The sequence below is a fragment of the Danio rerio genome, chromosome 2 (genome assembly GCF_049306965.1).
Source record: "Danio rerio strain Tuebingen ecotype United States chromosome 2, GRCz12tu, whole genome shotgun sequence".
In the NCBI taxonomy this organism is placed as follows: domain Eukaryota; kingdom Metazoa; phylum Chordata; class Actinopteri; order Cypriniformes; family Danionidae; genus Danio; species Danio rerio.
Genome location: NC_133177.1, coordinates 19,220,001 through 19,242,703, shown reverse-complemented (window position 1 = coordinate 19,242,703; position 22,703 = coordinate 19,220,001). Strand labels below are relative to the sequence as shown.

General features: G+C 35.3%; 1 protein-coding gene across 6 annotated transcripts in view; it reads right to left on the bottom strand.

Annotated features, from left to right (window-relative positions):
• Window positions 1–1,482: 1,482 nt before the first annotated feature.
• fam131aa (family with sequence similarity 131 member Aa) overlaps window positions 1,483–22,703 on the bottom strand; it is a 21,276-nt gene continuing 55 nt past the window's right edge. The window contains exons 1-5 of one of the 6 annotated variants that reach the window (XM_073910436.1): window positions 22,004–22,682; window positions 11,695–11,782; window positions 11,419–11,604; window positions 7,253–7,390; window positions 1,483–2,802 (exon numbers count right to left, since the gene is read on the bottom strand). In XM_073910436.1, the coding sequence (XP_073766537.1) occupies window positions 2,714–2,802; window positions 7,253–7,390; window positions 11,419–11,604; window positions 11,695–11,782; window positions 22,004–22,024 (522 nt within the window). In that variant the 5' untranslated portion in view covers window positions 22,025–22,682 and the 3' untranslated portion in view covers window positions 1,483–2,713. Of the gene's footprint in view, window positions 2,803–7,252; window positions 7,391–11,418; window positions 11,605–11,694; window positions 11,783–14,149; window positions 14,724–22,003 lie in introns of those variants that run through there. The other 5 variants (XM_073910427.1, XM_021478441.3, XM_073910431.1 and 2 more) reach the window with 5 other exon arrangements.

The following is a 22,703-nucleotide window of genomic DNA, read 5'->3' as shown; positions in this document are numbered from 1 at the left end:
AATTGTGTATGCATGTGTGTCTATGACATTTTCATTCATTCATTCATTCATTTTCTTGTCGGCTTAGTCCCTTTATTAATCTGGGGTCGCCACAGCGGAATGAACCGCCAACTTATCCAGCAAGTTTTTACGCAGCGGATGCCCTGCTAGCCGCAACCCATCTCTGGGAAATCTATGACATTTTGTTTATTTTTATTTTAGTTCATTCATTTATTTTCTTTCAGCTTAGTCCCTGATTATCAGGGGTCGCCACAGCGGAATGAACCGCCAACTATTCTGGCATATGTTTTATGTAGCGGATGTCCTTCCAGTCACAACCCAGTAGTAGGGAATACCCTGTACACACTCATTCACACACTAATACACAACGGCCAATATAGTTTATTCAGTTCACTTATATACCGCATGTCTTTGGACCTGTGGGGGAAACCGGAGCATTCAGAGGAAACCCACGCGAACACGAGGAGAACATGCAAACTCCACATAGAAATAGCAATTGGCCCAGGCAGGACTCAAACCAGCAACCTTTTTGCTGTGAGGTGACAGTGCTAGCCACTAAGTCACTGTGCCACCTAAATTTGAGCTTGTTTAACTTTATTTTTTAATTAAGTGACCCAAACTGAAAATAAAAAAATTTTGCTTGTGGAAATCTATTATATGTCATGCGACAAAAAGGGACTTAGTTTAATGGCTTTAATTTTACTCAACTGTAATCGACCTGGGATGCATGACTGGCTCATGAAAAAAGCTATAGGTGACCTTTTATTTAAAAGCGGAATTTATGTAATGTCCCTAAATCTTGTAAAAACTAAATATATAGTATATGTTAATAGTTTTTTTATTTATATTTATAAAGAAATGTGTCTAGCCTACAGTAAATGACATGGGCCTAGTGGTTAGAACATTTTTGCAGTGGTTTGAATGTATCAAATTGTAAAGTAGACTTTAAAAAAATAATAATAAATAAACAATATCCAACCTAATAATAATAATAATAATAATAATTATTATTATTATTATAAATATGACTTTTTTCTTTTCTTAAAGAATGGCCTTTTGTAAAGAACAACCATTAACAATTTATTTGACTTATATACAAGATTAGAATACTGTTAGATAACGCGTTTTATGTTTTAGAAAAGAATATGGAATATTCTCAATAATATTTGTAAAGGAAGCATAGCCCCTATATGTGCCGCTTATGTATATTTCTGTTAATAATGAAAACGAGTGCATGTTTTTACCAAAATTAATATTGGATTTTTTTTTATGTGTGTGCGTGTAAAACAATAGAATTTGCACAAAAAATTGGGGAGTTTTCTCTAAAGACGTTACTCCGCCCCATTTAGAGCATCCTTGATGAGGTTTCACATTATAACTAATGTGGTTCTAGCGATGGAAATGCGACAAAGCAACTGCGGTTTTGGGAAACACTCATCACTACATCGTTCTTTTCCCAAACGATGCATCGTACTATGATAGTTCAGCCGTGAGTTACTTTGTTGTTTGAGAAACGCACCCCTGCAATTAATATTAAATCAACAAAAACTAAAAACGATGTTTTCACATAACAACAAACTAATAATAATGATTACTGAACCGTAAATTTACTTATATTTATACACAGTAGTCAACAATTGAAACGGATCAAAAAAAGTTTTTCAAAATTGTACTGAAACAAGAATAGGTGTTGTCGATAATATACATGCAATATATGTAATAAACATTCATTCATTCATTTTCCTGCAGCTTAGTCCCTTTATTCATCAGGAGTCGCCACAGCGGCATAAACCGCCAACTTATCCAGCATATTTTTTTACATAGTGGAATGGCCTTCCAGCTGCAACCCAGTACTGGGAAACATCCATACACACTCATTCACACACACATGCACTAAGGACAATTTAGCTTGTTCAATTAACCTATACCGCATTTCTTTGGACTGTGGGGGAAACCGGAGCACCCGGAGTAACAAGCAAACTCCACACAGAAATGGCAACTGGCCCAGGCGGCACTCAAACCAGCGACCTTCTTGCTGCTAACCACTGAGCCACCATTTCACCCTAAGTTATAAACAAATATATGTAAAGTAATATAGCACCAGAATTGTGCCAAACAGCATTTATGCTGCTTAGGAATAAAAAAAAAGAAAGAAAAAATATTTTGACCAGCACCAGGGTGAGTAAATGATAGCAGAATGGGCATTTCTAAAATGACTACCCCTTTAAACAAACCGTAGAAGAAGAAAAAAAAACGAGTCCTGGTCTCTGAATGCATAACAGACTGGACAAACACTTCACAGAAGGGTCACTACAGAGGGAGAGAGACAAAGAGGCGAGCGAGAGCACAGCGTCACTGCTTGTCCTGTTCTTCTTCCTCCTCCTCTTCCTCTTCCTCATCAAAAGAAAGGGCTCCAGAAGTGTCGGAGATGCTCCGGCAGTGTCTGTACCAGCGGATGACTTCCTGAAACACGTTGTCCTCTCCTTCCTCTCTGTCGTCCTGGTCTTCCTCCTCAGGCGACAGGCCGGATTCCGAGTAGGATGTGGAGTAGTAGCAGGAGTCTCCTTTGCTCCACAGAGGCCTGCGCTCTGCTTTGTGAAGCGCACACGTGGCCTGTTCGCCATCTGCTTCTGAAAGCTGGATCTCCTGGGTCGGTGCTGGGTCTTCGTCTGGGTTGAGAAGGTCTTCGGAGTCCGTCTGAATGAGAGGGAGTTCAGACGTGTGCGATTCGGTCTGATTTGACAACGAGCATCTCTGATTGGATAATACAGCGTCTGAGGGAGGAGCAAAGTGTGAGAATACCTATAGATGTGGATCAGAAGATGGAGACAGACAGAAAGATGGTATGAAGGACAGATGGTAACAAAAAAGGAGAAATTGACAAGATGGTTCACTCAGGAATGACATTTGAAGGCAATTTTGTCACCCTTAGGTCATGTTTATTATTTTTTACTTCAGTAGAGCATTGAAGTCTCTGTGAAATTAAATTGAACATATTTCTTTGGTTAGCTCACATTGTTAGGGGAACAATTAATCTGTGCAAAATCAATCAACTTGAAAAAAAAAGGTTGTTTTGGTAATCTTTAATCAAAGTCTGAACATTTGCTTCTGCATTTATAGTGCTGGTCCTTCTGATAAAGGTGCAGTAGGTGATTGTCTTCAGAAACATTTTTTGTTGTGATGGTTGAAAGTCTTTTCATTATATCTTATAGATATATTATAGATATATTCATTATATCTTCACAGAAGTGTTGATCAGCCACTAAAATCTTCAGGTGAAAGATTGATAAGACTATTTTTCAGTTTCAAAAGGGACCTTTTTCAGCATCGATAATGTAGATTTTAATTAGTTTAACAACAAAACAAAAGTACAAAGCGCTATTCCGCCTAGTCTCTCCTTATTTTGTTTACCATGCAACTCTAAAAATTCACTCTGAAATAGCATGTCAGTTTGGCTTGCACGCCGCCGGACAAGCACAAGTCGCTTTTAACACATGAGAGAGGGTTCTTCTGCTGTGCTCGTGTTTAAGGAGGCATGGCTCTAGATGGCAGGGAAAGGAATGTGATTCAGAGATTTATGCTAAGCTGTTATCTTTGTGGAAGATCGCCTACTGCACCTTTAATGTCTATCTGATGGCTTCCATAGCCATTATATATATACAGGTTGAGCCATTTATATCGATACACCTTTATAAAATAGGAATAGTTGGTGATATTAACGTCCTGTTTGTGGCACATTGGTATATGTGAGGGGGCAAACTTTTCAAGATGGATGGTGACCATGGTGGCCATTTTGAAATCGGCCATCTTGGATCCAACTTCTGTTTTTTGCAATAGGAAGAGGGTCATTTGACACATCAAACTTATTGGGAATTTTAAATGAAAAACAATGGTGTGCTTGGTTTTAACTGGTTTGTGCTTGGTAACTTTATTCTTTTATGAGTTAATTACTAGTTACTGACCACTTATAAAATGTGTTCAATGTGCTGCCCATTGTGTTGGATTGTCATTGCAACCCTCTTCTCCCACTCTTCACACACTGATAGCAACACCGCAGGAGAAATGCCAGCACAGGCTTCCAGTACCCGTAGTTTCAGATGCTGCACATCTTGTATCTTCACACCAAAGACAAGAAATATAGTGGGGTCATTCTTCATCAATGGAAACCTCAAGGCCACTGGATATTTGAAATTGCTCCATGAGGATGTGTTTTCCTCTTTATGCACTGAAGCTGGCACATTCCCTGAGTTTTTCCAGCAAGATTGTGCATCACCACATTATGGGTGTCAGGTCCAAGCATTCCTAGATAAACAGTTACCTGAAAAGTGAATTAGTCATCGTGGGCCAGTTGAACGGCCCCCAAGGTCTCCTGATCTGACCCCCTTCGACTGTTATCTTTGGGGTCATCTGAAGGCAATTGTCTATGGTGTGAAGATACAAGATGTGCAGCATCTGAAACTACGGATACTGGAAGCCTGTGCTGGCATTTCTCCTGCGGTGTTGCTATCAGTGTGCGTTAAAGTGGGAGAAGAGGGTTTCATTGACAATCCAACACAATGGGCAGCACATTGAACACATTTTATAAGTGGTCAGTAACTTGTAATTAACTCATGAAAGAATAGAAAGAATCACTTCAAAATGGCCACCATGGTCTCCACCTATCTTGAAAAGTTTGCCCCCTCATATATACTAATGAGCCACAAACAGGACGTTAATATCACCAACCATTTCCATTTTATAAAGGTGTAGCCATATAAATGGCACACCCTGTATAATAAATATTTATTTAATAACAATAACACTCTTAGGGAATGAAGCCCAATAGAAAGCCCCAGCCCTACTCAATATTCTGTTTCAGTTGAAAGTACAGTGCTACTTCCAATTTATACAGAATTTATGCAATATTTTGAGCAGTTTAGTAGATCCTATACAGAGACTAAAATGGTGTATTAAATTTAATAGTTATGGCAGCACGATATTAGAAAAGACATTGCAATATTGTATTTATATACACTATATATTGCGATACTGAATATATAATTTCACCATATGAAATGAATAGCCCTATTTGGAAGAAATATATTATTTTTATATAGATTTTTCTTAATGTATCTTTAGCATGAGACGTTAAACCGATGTCCTGACTCTCTGTGGTCATTAAAAATCCCATGGTACTTCTTGTAAAGAGTAGAGATCTAACCCCGGTAAAATTTCGAATAATCGAAATTCCCTCGATTTCCCCTTACCCATTATGGCCTCCCAATCAACCCCATCCACCGAATTGACACTATCACTCCCCGTAGCTGATGTGTGGTGAGTGCACTGGCCCCATTATCCTGTGGCTGCCGTCACATCATCCAAGTGGATGCTGCACACTGGTGGTGGAGTAGGGAGACCCCCCTCATGATTGTGATGTGCTTTGGGTGTATGGCTATACATGATAAATGTGCTGTATAAACACACAGTACATTACATTCAATAGATTTGGATCATTAAGAAATGCAGTCGAGCAACAATACTGTACAAATAAAATATACAGTGCTTTATGACTTTCTGTAACTTTCATGAACTTTGTGTTGTAGGGGCATGATTATGATGTAGCGCCTGTTGTTGATGTCTCAGGGGAAATCGGACAACAGTTCAAACTAGGCTTGGCTCAGTCGTAAGCACTGCTAAAAGCTTTCCTCACCCAAGTATAGTTTCTGGAGGAGTTGATGAACTCACAGAGCTGGGTGCATCTCTAGAAGGATTTAGTGGACGGCTCCAAACAAATCAACGCTGTTTTTCAGCCTTCATAAAGCACATAAACACAGCTTTTCTCTCAATAAAATCCATGTTAGCCATTTAGCAACAAATCTAGAGTCACCGGGCAGACAGAAGCTCTGCCCATGACGCGAATCCACATCTATTGTGAAGTGAATTTGAGGCATGAATGAAGTGAGTTATCTCTATATGTTCACATGTCTATTAATGCAGTAATACAGCAATTTATCTACGTGTGCCATGTCTGGTGTGAACACAACATGATGCCTGAATATTTTTAATTGATTTAAATGATAAAAAAAACACAACTATTAAATGTCTTAGCAACTTTATGGTTAAACGTTGCAATGACTCACCAAATCATAAGTGTTTTCAAATTTGGCTCCTAGTCAATTATAATACTGGTTCAACATAGCAGATCCTGTGATGTGACTATTGCAGATGTGTATACTGTGATAACGGTGATGAAACATAATATTGTGCTGCCATAGTAGTAATATTGTATATAATGTTTAGTTTTTTGTACAAACCAATGGTTTTCCTTCATAAGACTTCAATGTAAGGTCAGGAGTAATAGACACTCATTTAACATTGCTTGAATAGTAGCAAAATATTGCAAAAAGCAGTTGTTGGTTTGCATTTTATGAATCTGCACGATGTCAGCTAAAGACTTCTTTGATGTTTTAGTAGATGTGGTAGAGCAAATTAACAGCAAACTGTCATTTCTGGGTTAACTGTCCTTGGAAGACAAGCAGAAACACAATAACAAAAGTGTGGAAGAGATGAATAGAGACAAAACTGCTGATGTTCAACGGAAATACACCAAAAAAAAACCATTCGTTGTGACATCTGAGAAAAAGACAAACACACACAGTCTGCAAAATGTATCTGGACATAAAATGTCCAAAGATCAAACCCTGGGGCATTTGATAAAATAAATGTCAAGTTTCTCTCAGAACCAATTTCACTTTTTCAGGGACACGTTATACAAGTATAAAATGGCAATATAGAGCTGTTAAAATAAAATATAAGTATGTTGTAACATTATTAATATCTTTACCACCTTTACCTAATTTAATAAATCCATGTGAATGAAGAAAATTAATTTCCTATTAAAATAGAATAAACTTCAAAATTATTCTGTAATCATGTACGCAGCTCCATGACACTTGGGTCACAGTTTGATTTAATTTTAAAACACAGTTCTTGATTTTAACAAATGATAAACTAAGACTATAAAATAATAAATACTAAGTTGCTGCTTATTAATATTTATAAAGGTAGTAGTTGAATTTAGGTACTGAGTAGGATTAGGGATGCAGAATAAATGCTAATAAACAGCCAAAATACTACTAGTAAGCATGTTATAAGCCAGAATTTAGCAGTGGAAACTGTTACCTAACCTAAAGTGTTAGCAATATTTACTTAGGTAGTACATCTGTATCTGGTTTAATCATTAGGGAAGTTTCTAGGCTCTACCCATGCTCACCTGAGCTCAAAGTGGTTGTGATGGGTTCATGATTTAGAGGGGGATCTTCTTCATAAGACTCTTCCTCCATCTCCTCCTCATCTACCGAAGTCCACGCACGGAGCTTCGCCTCAGCAATAGCAAACTGCTCTGCCACACCTAAAAAAAAAGTGGAACGCTATTGAATGACACTGGACTTTACAAAGACACTAATCACAAAGACAGCAGTGCAACAAAATCTCTTTTTAATCAGCGTTGGCGTTAACGTTTTCTGATGAGGCTTTTGTCCTCGTTGAACAAAAGGGTGCTGCTGAGAGGTTTAGCTGTGGTAAATGCACTGAAGCAGAGTTCCCTCCACTAATATTAGCCCCTCTTGGGAAAGATGAGCAAAGGTGGCTTGGGGAAAATGTCTTTTTGACCCTCTCCTTTAGGGCTGGGCGATTTGAGCAAAAATCACTATCTCGATTAATTGAACATTTTAACTTGATTACGTTTAATGAACGATTATTTTATTAGTTTATTTTATTTTTTGTCATCATAATTCACTGATATGTTTTGTACAGTAAATATGCTCACATATTACAAGTAAGAGATTTTTGAAGGTAGGGTGATTTTAAAATAATTGAAAAAAAAACACACACTATCAACTATCTATTTAAACTATCTCCTGCACTTTTGGAAACAAAAATAATTATTTTCAGCGTTTTCAAAAGTAGAAAATAAAGCAGTATCTCTTCTAAATAAACTCTTGTATAACCTGTAAATATTTTTTTTAAACAGTGCATTTCTTGCATCTACTGTAAAAAAACTTTTTCGTGTTAATAATTATTTAATTGTAATAGAAAATATGCCGTCTCAAGGCATCTTGGTGCAGCTTCAAATCATCATCAATGTAGTGCAAAGTAATTGAAAAAAATCGTCCTGGAAAATTTTGATCAATTATAGGTTCTGAATGTCAATTTCAATTACTTTTCGATTAATCAACCAGGGTTGCTCTGCTCAAAATATTACCATGAGTTTGTTTTAGATGAGAGTACAGGCTTTTTTTCTTGAAACCCTGTATGTTTACACACTTTTGCTGCATTTATAAAGTGTCCGTGTCTTGGGGTTGAACAACATTGATTTTTCGATGCACAATTTGAATGCACAGGAATCACAAGACTATTAAAAACAAACATAAAAAGACTGCAGGTTGAAGGAAAATTGAGCATTGAAGTACAGATAAAGAATAAAAAATGTACTCAAGTAAAAGAATACATTTTGTTAATCTGCTTAGTATAGTACCATTCCATAGAAACCACTCAATTACAGCAAGGCCGGAGTGGGACTCTTTTTCAGCCCTGGAGTTTCAAGCCTTAGACCGGCCTACCTCAGTTCACCACTGACTATCTTAAAATAAGGTCATTTCCAATTCAGTTTCTAATTACACTATCACGTCTTTTTTTTTTTTTTTTTTTGAGAAAACAGCTGTTTTAGAACTTCAAATGTTCAACAACCCTTACAGTATTATATGTCTTAACAATGAAAATGAAAAAAAAAATCTTCATAGACGAGGACCGAACCCAGGTTAACCGCATCTTAACCTAACGTGCTAACCACTGTACCACAACAGCTGTACTTTGAATGGTGACTTATCTAGTTATATCATCATTAACCTGAAGGCTGCATCCTGCTCACGAAGTTACGAGAAAATAGATAACAAGAGCAGAGCTGCGGTAAAATAATAAATAAGAAGGCTGTGGTCAAGTAAATAAATAAATTATATTTTAAAAGTGTGACTGCTGAGAGGAACAGATTCTGGAGCTAGGGACACCGGCCCTCGCGGCCAAAAAACGGACCGGCCCACCGGGAATTCTCCCAGTCCTCCCGATTAGCCAATCCGGGCCTGAATTACAGTATTCTGAGTATTTGTAATGTGTTACTGTATACACGGTGTTATATACTGTACTGTGTGGGAGTGTGTGCGCAAGCATATGTGCTTGTTGAGAATTTTCTTTTATATATTCTGAGCAAAAGGTTAAATAATAAAGTAGTTTTTTTTTTCCACAAGCATCTTTGCTTTGCTAGTGGAGGGCACAGTAAATCCTAAACTCAAAAGTGATGACAGCCAAACATGCGGCAGAGTATAAAAGTGAAGCAAAAGGAGGAGAGCTGGAAGACAGGATGAAGTGAAGTGACATGCAGGATCAGCAGGTGTAGCTGTGTGACTGTGTAATCTCATTTAACACCATCTGCTGAGTCTGAAAGCCTTCGGCTGCATCAAGATGCTGACTGACACCTGCGACAACTCCTGTTGCATATTTTACTGTGATGCTAACACTACTGCTAATGTTAATACAACTACTATTACTACTACTACTACTACTACTTCTACTACTACTACTACTACTAATAATAATAATAATAATAATAATAATAATAATAATAATAATAATAGACAACGCGGAGGCAGTGGCTAGGAAGAGGGTCGCTGGTTTATGTAACGGCTGGGTCAGATGGCATTTCTGTGTGGAGTTTACATGTTCTCCCCGTGATCATGTGGGTTTCCTCCGGGTGCTCCAGGTGAATTGGGTAAGGTAAAATTGTCATTAGTGTATGTGTGTGAATGAGAGTGTGTGGTGTTTTCTAGTGATGGGTTGCAGCTGGAAGGGCATCCGCTGCGTAAAACATATACTGCATAACTTGTCGGTTCATACCGCTGTGGCACCCCCTGATAAATAAAGGGACTAAACTGAAAAGAAAATGAACAAATGAATGAATACATTCTTTCATAATAGCCTAGGGATTTGGTCCACAGTATCTGTAAATCTAGGTTTGTCTAGGCCAGTGGTGTCCAGTTCTGCTCCTGAACAGTTTAGCTCCTGTACCCTAAATTAACACAGCTGATCCAGCTAATAAAGATCTTTCTGGACATTCTAAAAACTACCCTTCAGGACAGAAGTTTTACACTGTAAAAAGCCATTAGTTGACTGTACTTAATAATTACAAGGCTATGAGTTTGCTCTCTTTTTTCAGTAAACAAACTATGTGCATAACTATAAAAGTTAAGTTGAGTTAATGGGTTAACTGACTGTTTGTAAAGTAAAATCACTTTATTGCTCTTTAGGCAGCAGGTTTACTTATTTTTTAAAGGACTCCTATTTTACCCCTTTTTCAAGGTTTAAGAGAAGTCTTTTGTGTCTCCAGATAGTGTCAGTAAAGTTTCAGCTCAAAATACTCATCAGATTATTTATTATACCTTTCAGAATATTGGAATTTTCTGCACTGAACACAATGTAGCTGCTTTTGTTGCCTGTACCTTTAATGCTGGTTCTCCCCATCCACTATTCCCACATGCCTGTCAGTGTGTCTCTGTCTCCTTCTCCGTCAGATAAACAGCACAGTGACAGACATGAAGGAAGCAGATTCCACGTGATGTTTGTGAGAAATACTACAGTAAGAACTTTACCAATGATTATTTGAAGTATTTGCTGTGGATTTACAACAATGAGTCACACACAATGTCGTTACAAAGTTCACGCACACACAGATACACAAAGCGCACACATTTAACTTTGCACGGCAAATGTGACAAGATACAGGTTAATATTTACTGCTGTGTGGATATCTGTTGCTAATGTACAAAATAAAGCTGATTTAGTGTCTACAAACCAGGACTGAAGCGTCTACTTTTATAATTGTATTGACACGGGGCTGTGGTGATAAAGACGTTAAAATCAATGTAATTCATTACAAACATGCACTGTTTTAAAAATGTGTTAAACTTGTAAAACTTATTCTTGATCACATTTGATGATGATTGTTGATCACAGAGAGCTGAACAGATCTTTTAATGCCAGTTGCTTTGTCCACTTCCTGTCTTGTTGATATGGTTATACACGCTATGATGGAGACATTTTAATATGCAGCTGTCAATCAATTCAGTGGGCGGGTATACCGCTTTCCTATGTCCCATTGCGGTGGGCCTCAAAATGGGAGGGATTTGGATCCTATTTTTAACATCAGGAAATAAAATAAAAAAGACTTATTGTGTTTCTTCCACTCCAATATGACTGTGGACACACTATACCTCCACACAGTTCTGTCCAAACAGCTTACAAAAGATGATTTTCATCATAGGTGCCCTTTAAAGTAAAGTAACTAATTGCTTTTTACAGTGTACCCACAGTCATCAAGTACAGACTCACCGGCAGCAAATCTGGCCTCCTGCTCTCCTTCACTCAGATGACTGTACGAGTTGAAGTGGGACTGCAGTGTCGCAGACGGAGGGTCTAAAGGCTTGGACCAGCCCTTCCACTCGATCAGATGAGCCACACGACCCTGAGCCATTGCTGTGGGTTTGGTCACGTGGTCCTTCACCACCTGAGAGATTCCTGTCAGACAAAACCCAGGAGATCAGCTCCGTCTGTCGCCAACACACACAAATACACTCTCACTGAACACACAGGTCATTCACACGCTACCATTAAACGAAGATCTGGCCAGAGCTGCGATTTCCTGGATGCTGAGGGCTTTTCTTGACTTGGGGAGCATATCAATAGGGTCATCAACCTGCAGAAACAGCCAAATACAAAATGATGATGAAAGTTAAGCACAACTGTAGAAATTCAGCATGTTGTGCAAGTTCAGACATGCACTGTAATGTGTTGCAGTGTTGTAAAATAAATAGAACCAACTTGAATCTTTTTACTTTATATATGGTTTCATTTAGGTGCAATTAAAATCCTCTATATCTGCATATTTGTTATTTTTAAACTATTCAAACTGTATGTAAATACAGCTAAAACAGAACAATAGTAGCACATAATCAATGATGATATTATTATTTAGAGACTTTTATTCCATGTTGTTATTATTATTCAGATCCCAAATCAAAGCATTGCTAATTGTCATTAAAACTCATTAAACATTAATAATGTTCTTTGGAATTTTCAGTTCTTCAAGGATATAAATATATTATAAATATATATGGATCACAACCCACAGTTCAGAATGCACGTGACCTGTAGATTAATAACTTTTAGTAAGTTTTGTGTAGATTAATCCAACATTTAGAACAATTGCAGAGAGATGTTTATGGTAAAGATTAAAATCACAGTTTAATGGAACATGACGCTGGTCGTAGCAATTACATTGTGTAACCAATGAGTGGCGACAAACAATATTAAAATGATGTCACTGAATAGGTTTTCAAAAATGATCCACCTATAATGAAGCATTAAGTTTTATGTGTGAATTGTTGAATCATTCATTAAAATAAATATATGTTGTATAAGATGTTAGATTTCTATATTTAGCATTATCAGCGAAAGTAGCAAAGATCATTTTTGCATTGAATATTTTCCCTTTTATTTAGCTGCTTCTTTCTTGATTTTTATTTTGATTAAAATTACAGGTTCTACATTTTGTTTTTTTGAAACCAATGGTTTTTGCAGTATTATTTTTGTATAAATGGTAAGCAACTGACGTTTGTCTTCTCCTTTTATTGCTAATCTGAAAAATGGTCCAATTTGTGACTCAAAAACTGTAGTGTGATCTGAACTGTGAGATTTGTTATCTGTTACATCATTAATATATATATTAGAGGTGTAACAGATTACAAATCTCAAAGCAAAAAACAAACATATGTACTTGTCTTCAGAGTCACATGGTCCTTCAGGAATCATTATAATATATCTAAATTATATATAATATATATAATATAATATAATTCAGCTTTCAGTATCTTAGGACAGGCCTAATTGCAGCTATTTCATCCAAGCAGGGTTTTTCCAGCTGATTGCAATTGCTGCAGTTCCTTTAACAGCCTTTAAGGGTAATACGAAAAATACAGAGGCACTGTTCCAAACACATGTCTTTTACTTTCACTTTCAAATTCACCAGACACAGTGTTTCATTAGTAAGTGCTCATCCCTATCCATTGTGTTTGTACAGCATCTCTACTAATTACAGTAGCTTAAAAACTTTAAACACCAGCAATGGAAGCATCTCACTGTTTGCCATTTTGTGTTTTAGGTCATTTAGAACATTTATACAATGTAATAAACATGTATAATATCATTCATAATAATTATGATTAAAAATACATATGGATAATATATTCAAATATATTGAACAGAATTTTATTTGCGGTATATGTTCATATTTGGCTATATGTTGGATTCCTGTATGGGCCCCAAAACAGACAATTAATCATCATTGCACCAAATCAAACAAATACATCATCAAACTGAGCAATGACTGAGCAATTTCTATTATTTTTAAGACAATTAATCATTAGTCAAACTTCATAATTATGATATCTCAGGAGTATATTACATTTTGGTCATGCTTTACAATAAGGTTTCAATGGTGAATGTTTGTTAATATATTTACTAACATGAACAAGCGATGAAAAATATTTAAACAAAAATTAATAATCATTTACTAATCCATTGTTAAAAATCCAGAGCTGTGCATGTTAACATTAGTGTAGCATTAGTTAACATAAACTAACAATGAACAATTAAATTGCCACTGACTAACCTTGACACAGATGATTAAATACTGTAATAGTATAGTTCATATCTTGCTCATATAATATAAAATTAACTGACCAACATTAGCTAACAAATTAGTTACATTAGTCTTTTCAGAAACTTAGAAATAGAACTAACACTATCTCAAGCAAAAGATATCTTACTTATTTAACAACTGAAAATATAAAAATGTTTGCACAAATCAATAAATGCTGTAAAGTACTGTTACAACAACAAAAAACACCACCACCACAAACACATTTCTTCTAAAAAACCTGCTGTGAATGTCTTACACACAATTACTTTATTACTTTTTAATTTTTATTAAATTATTCTACTTAAACACCCTCTGGGGAACAATATTGGACCCCATCAATAAATCACCACCCAAACCTCCTACCTTTTGACATGTCCTCACGTGTTTCTCTTTCTCAGTGTACGGACGCATCGCAGAAAGCTGCCATTTCCACTCAAGACACAAATACAGAATAATAAGAGCTCAACATAAAAGCAAACGCTCTAAAGCCAGAGCAAACTCAATCTCCACCTCAGAAACAGATGCCAAATCCACAATTAACCCTTTGACAATTCACTCGCGCTCATCCAAGCTGAAGCATATGTTAGTCACATGAGCTGCGAGAGATCAGCCGCACATAATCAAAGCAGCTTATGCCTCAGACATATTTGGCCAATCAAAACTCTTCCGGTGCCTTGTTCCTTTGCAAACGGCACTCGCTGGCATGTCAGATAATATTAGCCCACAGGTTGATAATAAAAAAAAGTCTGGCCACAGCTGGGGGCTAATAACCCCTAGCATTTGACATTAATGGCTTACATGATAAAAATGCGAATTGACAAGTGACATTCATCAGTTTAAATAGAAAACCGACGTGTTTGATGAGTTACAAGGCAGCTGTTTGCAGACCTTTCAAGGTTATTCTCATAAACAAAAGCTGAAACAAAGATTAAATCTACGGGCCAAAACAACAATGTAAAATACAATAAAAATGTTATAATGATGGATACACTAAAACAAGATGAAACATAACAATTAATGAGAAACAAACTGAAATATATTTTTTATTATCACATAGCATCTATTTAGGAAACAGTGATAAATCCCAAAACAAAGCTGGATTGGAAGTTGGACTGAACTGCTTAATTAAATGCAAAGACCTTGACAATCTTTTTAATAAGCCAAGAACCTAATACATTACTAATAATCAATTAAATAATAATCCCTTTTATACAAATTGAAGTCTTTAAATACATGACTACATACAGGTTGCAGAAGCTAGACAATTGTCAGAGGCCACTTCCACAACCTAATATAGGCTACACTTTTTTGAATAATTTGAAATATTAAATAGCTAGCTAACAATATAGCTACATACCACTTTTTGTTCTTATGACCTGTATGACCAGTGGGACAAATAGCCTTGTGACTCTGTTTGATTTAAATGACTGGCTATTGACAAGCGGCAAAGTAATAAAATGGTGTTTAAAAATCAGCCTAACCATAAAAATAGGCTAAATGTCTTATAGAAAAATTGCATTTTGATAAATAGGAGGCAAGATGTTAAAAGATAAATAAAGATCCTATTTCTTTTCCTAGACAGAAAAAAATATTAAATTCCCTGACTTTCAATGTCTGGCATACACCTTTTAAAATACCATGACATTCCAGAAATTCTTTAACCCGTTGCAACCCTTATATAATAAAGGTAATAAGCGTTTGACTTGTAGTGGAAAATTTGCATATCACACTGTAAAAAATGCAGGGTTCCACCAAATTCATTCATATTGTCCCAACATAAATCAATTAAGTTAACTTACACTTTTAACAAATTTATGTGAAGTGAACATAAAAAAAAAATAAGTTGTCCCGATGAAATCTCAAGAATTGGGTTGTTTTCAGCTCAAAATAAGTTATAGAATAAATTATATTTAAATGTATTTATGTTAAAATTGCTGCTTGTTCCAACTACTTATTTAAAATAAGTCGAAACAACATAATTCTGGATATTTTATGTAAACACTTAATTGTTTTATGTTCAATCGGCATAAATTTGTTATAATAACTTAATCGATTTTTTACAGTGTGCAATAGGCATGGGGCAATGACTGTTTTCAAGGTTTACGGCGGATTGGAAAAGTCAAGGTTTAAGTAAGATATCTTTTATTTTACTGCTCCCACAGTATATGTAAGATTTTTTTTTTTTACTTTTTTTTAGGACAACAATATCTCCAGCAGAAAGGAAACCCAAAGATGGCATTTTAAATTGTAAAGAAATCTGTGTTTTTAAAACAAAGACAACAGAAGTCAATGATTTATTTAAGTTACTTAGCCTGACATGTTTACTTCTCCAAAATATTATAAATGTTCTTTAAAATAGAATATATTGTGTTCAAAGGAGAAAAAGTCTTCTTTTTTCCAGACATTTAAAAGAATATATTTTAGAGCAGTAATCACAATACCGTAAAACTGTGATATTTTATCCAAGGTTATCATGCCATCAGAATTTTACACCAGCCCCTACTCAGGGTGCAATGTTTTTGTTCAAGCTATATTTATTCTTATTACTAAGGGGTTTACACAAGTACACTATTTAAAAATGCTGGGTTCCATACAATCAATTTTTGTTGGATAAACATGAAGGAACTAAGTTCATTTATTCATTTTTACAAATTTAATTGGATTGAACATAAAACAATTAAGTTCAAAACAATTAAAACTCTGTCACAAAAAAACTCAAGAATTTAGTTGTTTCAACTAAATAAGTAGTTGAATCAAACAGCAAACATCATGTTTGGGTGTGATGTAAACTGTGCAAAAATTTTAACTATGCATCTACCATGTAAATGATCTGGTACATGTTCTAAGCTATAATTACACTGTAAAACAAAACAATAAAAATCCCTAAATTAAATAAGTGAAACAAATACTTTCAAAAGTTACTTTTACTTAATGAAAAAGAGTTATGGTAACTCATAAACTGATTATATTAAGCAGAACTCAAACCTAATGAGTTATGAATTAAGGCATTCTATTTTTTGAGCTAACTCTAATTCTAGAAGCAATACCGAAGCATTTGAGTAGCTATATAGTGGTTTGGACTTACTCATACTAATATGATAACTGAACTTAAAATGCTTAAATTACTACCATAAATATTTGAAAATATCAAAAGAAATAGTATATGTGGATGACTATATGTATGAATTTAGAGTACTCAAACCATTTTGTTGCAAAATGCAATCGGTTTTCTCAAACAGTTTGAGTTAACTTATTGGGTTTTACAGTGTACTGAAACTAATACTGAGACTAAAAAGATAACAATGTTATCCAAAGGTTTACAAAACAAAAAATAAACTATCAAAACCAGTACAGCAAATGAAAAAAAATAATACCAAGATAAAAACAAATTTGAGAATCAAAATAATAAATAAGACTCAATAAATAAGAGTCCTCGTGCTGCAAGCATTTCATAAACACAGATCAAGTTTCCAATTTCAAACAATCAGGTGAGGCGAAGCATTTGCAAGCCTCCAAAACAAAAGTAGGCCACTGTGTCATGCATATCATGGCAGGTTTAATCTAAATCCACCCTCACAGAAGCAAATCGCACAGGTGGTTTTGACTCGCATGTGCCTGACGTCAAAGTCTCGAACGCAGGTAGATGTGCTTAAGTCAGATTGGCCTCTAAAGCCCATTAGAAAAGCCGCTATAGTGAAGAAGACTGCAGAGGCACCAGATGCCTGCCATGCTTCAGCGCTGTATGTGGGTCAAATATTTCTTGCGTGATTTGGGGTTAGTCGTCATAGCAGAGAGAGACAGACACGGGCCACAGTGATCTTAATGAGGTCAATTAAACCTAAAGCAAAAGAGCTGGGCTTATTTTACTCTATTAACCTGGTCTCGTATGCTAATACCATTTGCTGCTTTGATATGGTAATGATTCAGTGCGAAGCTAGTGAATAACACACACTCTGCTCATCAGGTCATTCAGAATGAAACATTTTCACACACACTTTCAAAATGTTTTTTTTCTTCTTCTTCTTCCTCCACAGGCATTAGTGTATGTGTCCGAATCCTAAAACATTGTAACGTGGTATAATGTGAAAATAACCATATTTCTATGCTGCTGTATAAAATTTATTGTTATGATATTTTGCTGAATAATTCATTCATTTTCTTGTCAGCATAGTCTCTTTATTAATCCGTGGTCGCCACATCGGAATGACCCACCAACTTATCCAGCACGTTTTTAAGTCTCCAAGTTTTTACGTCTCTAAGTTTGCCCAAAGAATGTAATTATTATAGTATGTCCCAACAAAATTACATGGGATTACCATGGTACAACAACTAAAAAAGACTGCCTTATTTAACTTACTATTACTTCTTAATTCATATTTTTGTTATTAATTAATTGCTACTAATAATTAAAAACATTTACTAATTAAATAGTTAGTTATTGTTATTCCACAAATGTTGTGATTATTATATGCAATCATGCAAAATGGACTGCTTTTAGTATGGTAAGCACATATAACAAGTAACCAGAACACTGTAAAAATAAAGCAATTAAATTATGTTTATGTTTATACTATGATTATACTACATGATTGTACTATGGCAATATACACACTAGAGACAAAGTATTAGTATGCATGCTCCCAAAAATAATGCTACAATAGTACATTTAAAAAGATGGTATCATAATAGAACTGGCATTAGTCCATTTGTCTAAAACATAAAACATACTATAACCATGATATATTGTGTAATGACAATAAACAATGTTATTAAAAAAGAACAATATAAAACACGTTATTATCAACACTTCTTAAAAAACACGTTACGTCTAAAAAGAAGCATTACCAAAATGAGTTTATTGCTATTTAATATTAGCAAACTTTAAAAAGACAATGCATTACAATACATGTGCCAAATGCCAAAAACGAACGGAAGATTCCACTGTGTTTTGATGTGTTAGTGTTAATTGTACATTTAAATATACGGTTGAAGTCAGAATTATTAGCCCCCCTGAATTATTAGCACCCCTGTTTATTTTTTCCCCAATTTCTGTTTAACGAAGAGAAGATTATTTCAACTCATTTCTAAACTTAATAGTTTTATTAACTCATTTCTATTAACTGATTTCTTTTATATTATTAGTCATGATGACAGTAAATAATATTTTACTAGATAATTTTCAAGACACTTCTATACAGAATAAAATTACATTTAAAGGCTTAACTAGATTAATTAAGGTAACTATACAGGTTAAGATAATTAGGCAAGTTATTGTATAATGATGGTTTGTTCTGCAGACTATCAGGAAAAAATATTGCTTAAAGGGGCTAATAATTTTGTCCTTAAAATGGCTTTTAAAAAATTAATAACTGCTTTTATTTTTGCCGAAATAAAACAAATAAGATTTTTTCCAGAAGAAAAAATATTATCAGACATACTGTGAAAATTTCCTTGCGCTGTTAAACATCATTTGGAAAATATTTAAAAAAAGAAAAATAAAATCAAAGGCGGGCTAATAATTCTGACTTCAACTGTATATTATTTATAACCCATGTATTTTCTCTTACATTTACATTTACATTTAGTCATTTAGCAGACGCTTTTATCCAAATAAATTAATATTGTAATCTTCTGAGTAAAATTAGGGTTTGCTTTAGGTTTACTACATGTAATGATGTAAACAAAAGTACATATATTGTAAAAAGAAAACTATGAAAAATATGTGTTACTGAAAGCAAAATACAATATATGCATATGACAGACGAAATGCATGATAGCAATACATGTATTACAGAGGTTCTAGTCCAAAAAACAAGCAAATATGTTTTTACTATGAGGCACTATTTTTCTGAAGTACCTGCAAAAAAATGCTTCAATATTACAAAAAAAAATTATTAAATAAATTATTACTTCCTACTATGTTCAAAAATGTAGTTCAGCATATATTCTGGTTTAAAAACAATAAATTCATTCATTCATTCATTCATTCATTCATTCATTTATTTATTTTCCTTCGGCTTAGTCTCTATTTCAGACATCGCCAAAGTGGAATAAACCGCCAAGTATTCCACATACTGTATGTTTTACACAGCAGATGCCTTCCAGCCGCAACCCAGTACTGGGAAACATCCATACACACTCATTCACACACACACACACACACTCATACACTACAGACAATTTAGTTTATTCAATTCACCTATAGCACATGTCTTTGTGAAACTGGAGCACCCGGAGGAAACCCACAAGAACACAGCGGGAACATGCAAACTCCCCAAAGAAATGCCAACTGGTGCAGTCGGGACTCGACCTAGTGACCTTCTTGCTGTGAAGCGACAGTGCTAAGCACTGAGCCATTGTGCCACTCCAAAAATAAACAAACAAACAAATAAACAACAACATGGAATTACTATGGCATTACGTCCAGAAAAATAGCATTAGCATGGTACATTCCAAAAATTACAATAGAGCTTTTAGCAATGGCCATTTACTATGGAACTATGTCCAGAAAAAATGTATTGACTAAATAAATGAATTAATAAATAAAATAAATAACTGTTATTACAATATATCTTAAAACTAACATTGTAATGCTTTAAGCAATACATGATATATGAAAAACACATATAATGATGCATTATCTAAAAACATAGTATTAGTGCAAACAAACAGACATGCTATTGCCATGGTACAACTTCTGAAAGCTCAATATTAGCAAAATATCCCTTAAAGATGTTTTATTATTTCCATGGTGGAAAATTATAAAAATACATGGTATTGTCTCAGCACTTTGTATACTACATGTACTATTAGCAAAAACTAAAAGAACAAAAACAAACAACCATAGCATTACAATAGCACTGCCAATAAATATAGCTAAATATGAGTAAAAAAAGTAAGCGCCAGCAAGAGAATACCCCGCACCAACCCCCACATTTTTTTTATATTTTAAATGAAGAAAATAAACATGCGTTATGGATGTGACCAAAAAAGTATGCACAATTACAGTATATCATTTACTTTGTAGAAATTCTGTGAGTTAAACTCCACAACCCAAAATAAATACTGCTACTCAAAAGTAGAAGAGTTGGCTCTCTATAGGACTAAAATGTTTTTAGTTTTTTTTTAATAATTGTAGCATTTAAGAGAAGAAACCTTGATTATGCATGTAACAGATGTGAAATTGCCACTTGTGTGACTTTGGTAAATCAAATATAACTGTTTAAAAACATTGACAGAGACATTTTAGAGTATTTTTAAAGCACTGTAAAATACATGCTTACATACAAAAAAAACTTTTAAACAGTTTCAGTATTTTGATAAAACCTTACTTTTTTCATAGCAAGGTTGACATTTGCATGGAATTAAAGGATAAACAAACATGGTACTTCTAAACAAAAACAAAAAACAAAGCATATATACAAGAAAAACAAACAAACATGATTTTACCACAAATAAAAACATGGTTATTGTAGTTAAACCACAAATGAACCATGGATGTGCTACACAGGTCATAGCATAAAGGGATTTAAACAATTATTAAAAAATACAATTTTCATATTTGACTTTCTTTCTACTGTTAAACACAAAGGAAGATATGTTGGAAAGCTGTAATCACTGACCTTCATAGAATTAGTTTTTACTAAGCATGTCAGTGGTTACAGGTTTTTAGCATTCTTCAAAATATCTTCTTTTGTGTTCAACAAAAAAACAAAGGTTTGAATTAAAGCACACGAGGATGAGTAAATATTGAGTACATTTTGGGTGAACAATCCTTTTAACCATTGTATTTATAACTGGTTATATAAACAAACCATGGTTAATTTACACAGGGGGGTATAAGAATAAAGGAATCAATTTAAATGCACAAACAGAGGTCATGCGTTGAGATTTGTTTGAGAAACAAGCTGCAGCGTTTAGAGCGGCGTGTGTGTGTGTGTGTCTGTGTGTGCAAAACAAACATACATAAACACAATTAGCCTCGTATAAGGTCAAGTATATTACAGCAACCGCAACAGCAAATGTAGTTGCGGCGACTAAAATAGGCCACCTGAGCTCAGTTCATGGAAAGCAACACAATGCAGTTAACGCAATATAAGGGCCGGTCGTTATAGCAACAGGTAACCGTGAAGCATCATCTGTCCCTGAGCATCATTAATTCCCATTGACCATGAACAACACGCAGACACTGCGCTCGGTGAAATAAATCTCACCTACCGGGGTTTGTTTTTCCTCCATCTGTCTGTCTCCAAATCAACAGTTAAATTGGGCACAGCCAGCATCATTCCATACAGCATCAATCGGCTCGCCTGTTTCAATGCAGCGCGACAGTGATGCCACAAATAATTGCGAATAATTGAGCGCTTTGCGCTGATGGATCGGGCCCTGATAAACGAATCCCATCACAGAAGTGAGGGTGACACGACAGGACACGAGCCACCGAAGTGCATCAGCGGCCCCGAGACTGTCCGATTGATTGACGAGCAGATCATGTTCATAAACAACAGTGTGACAGCAACAGCGCGTTTGTTTCCTGGCAACAGGCTGATAATATTCGCGCATTGTACCTACGTGACGGCCTATTGCGATCCAAACAACACCAGAACAACAAGCACATGCGTTATTACAGTCGCCAAAATCACAACCACCGATGAAGTCGATGCGCATTTGGCCACTGAAGCCTCACGTACCTTTAGATTTAGTTGGGGTAAAGCTGTCAAAAGCATTGCACATGGATACAGCATTAGCGTCGGGTCTGAGGAGAAGAATCGCGTCGCCGTCTTCGGCCGTGAATAACAGACACCAGCTTTTCTTCAGCATTAGAGACAGGGGTAGAAATGAGTGCTGTTAACCCACCAAACGCATCGTCCCCACCACACCGAGTCTCTCCGACAGCGTCATCCCACCTGTAATGCGG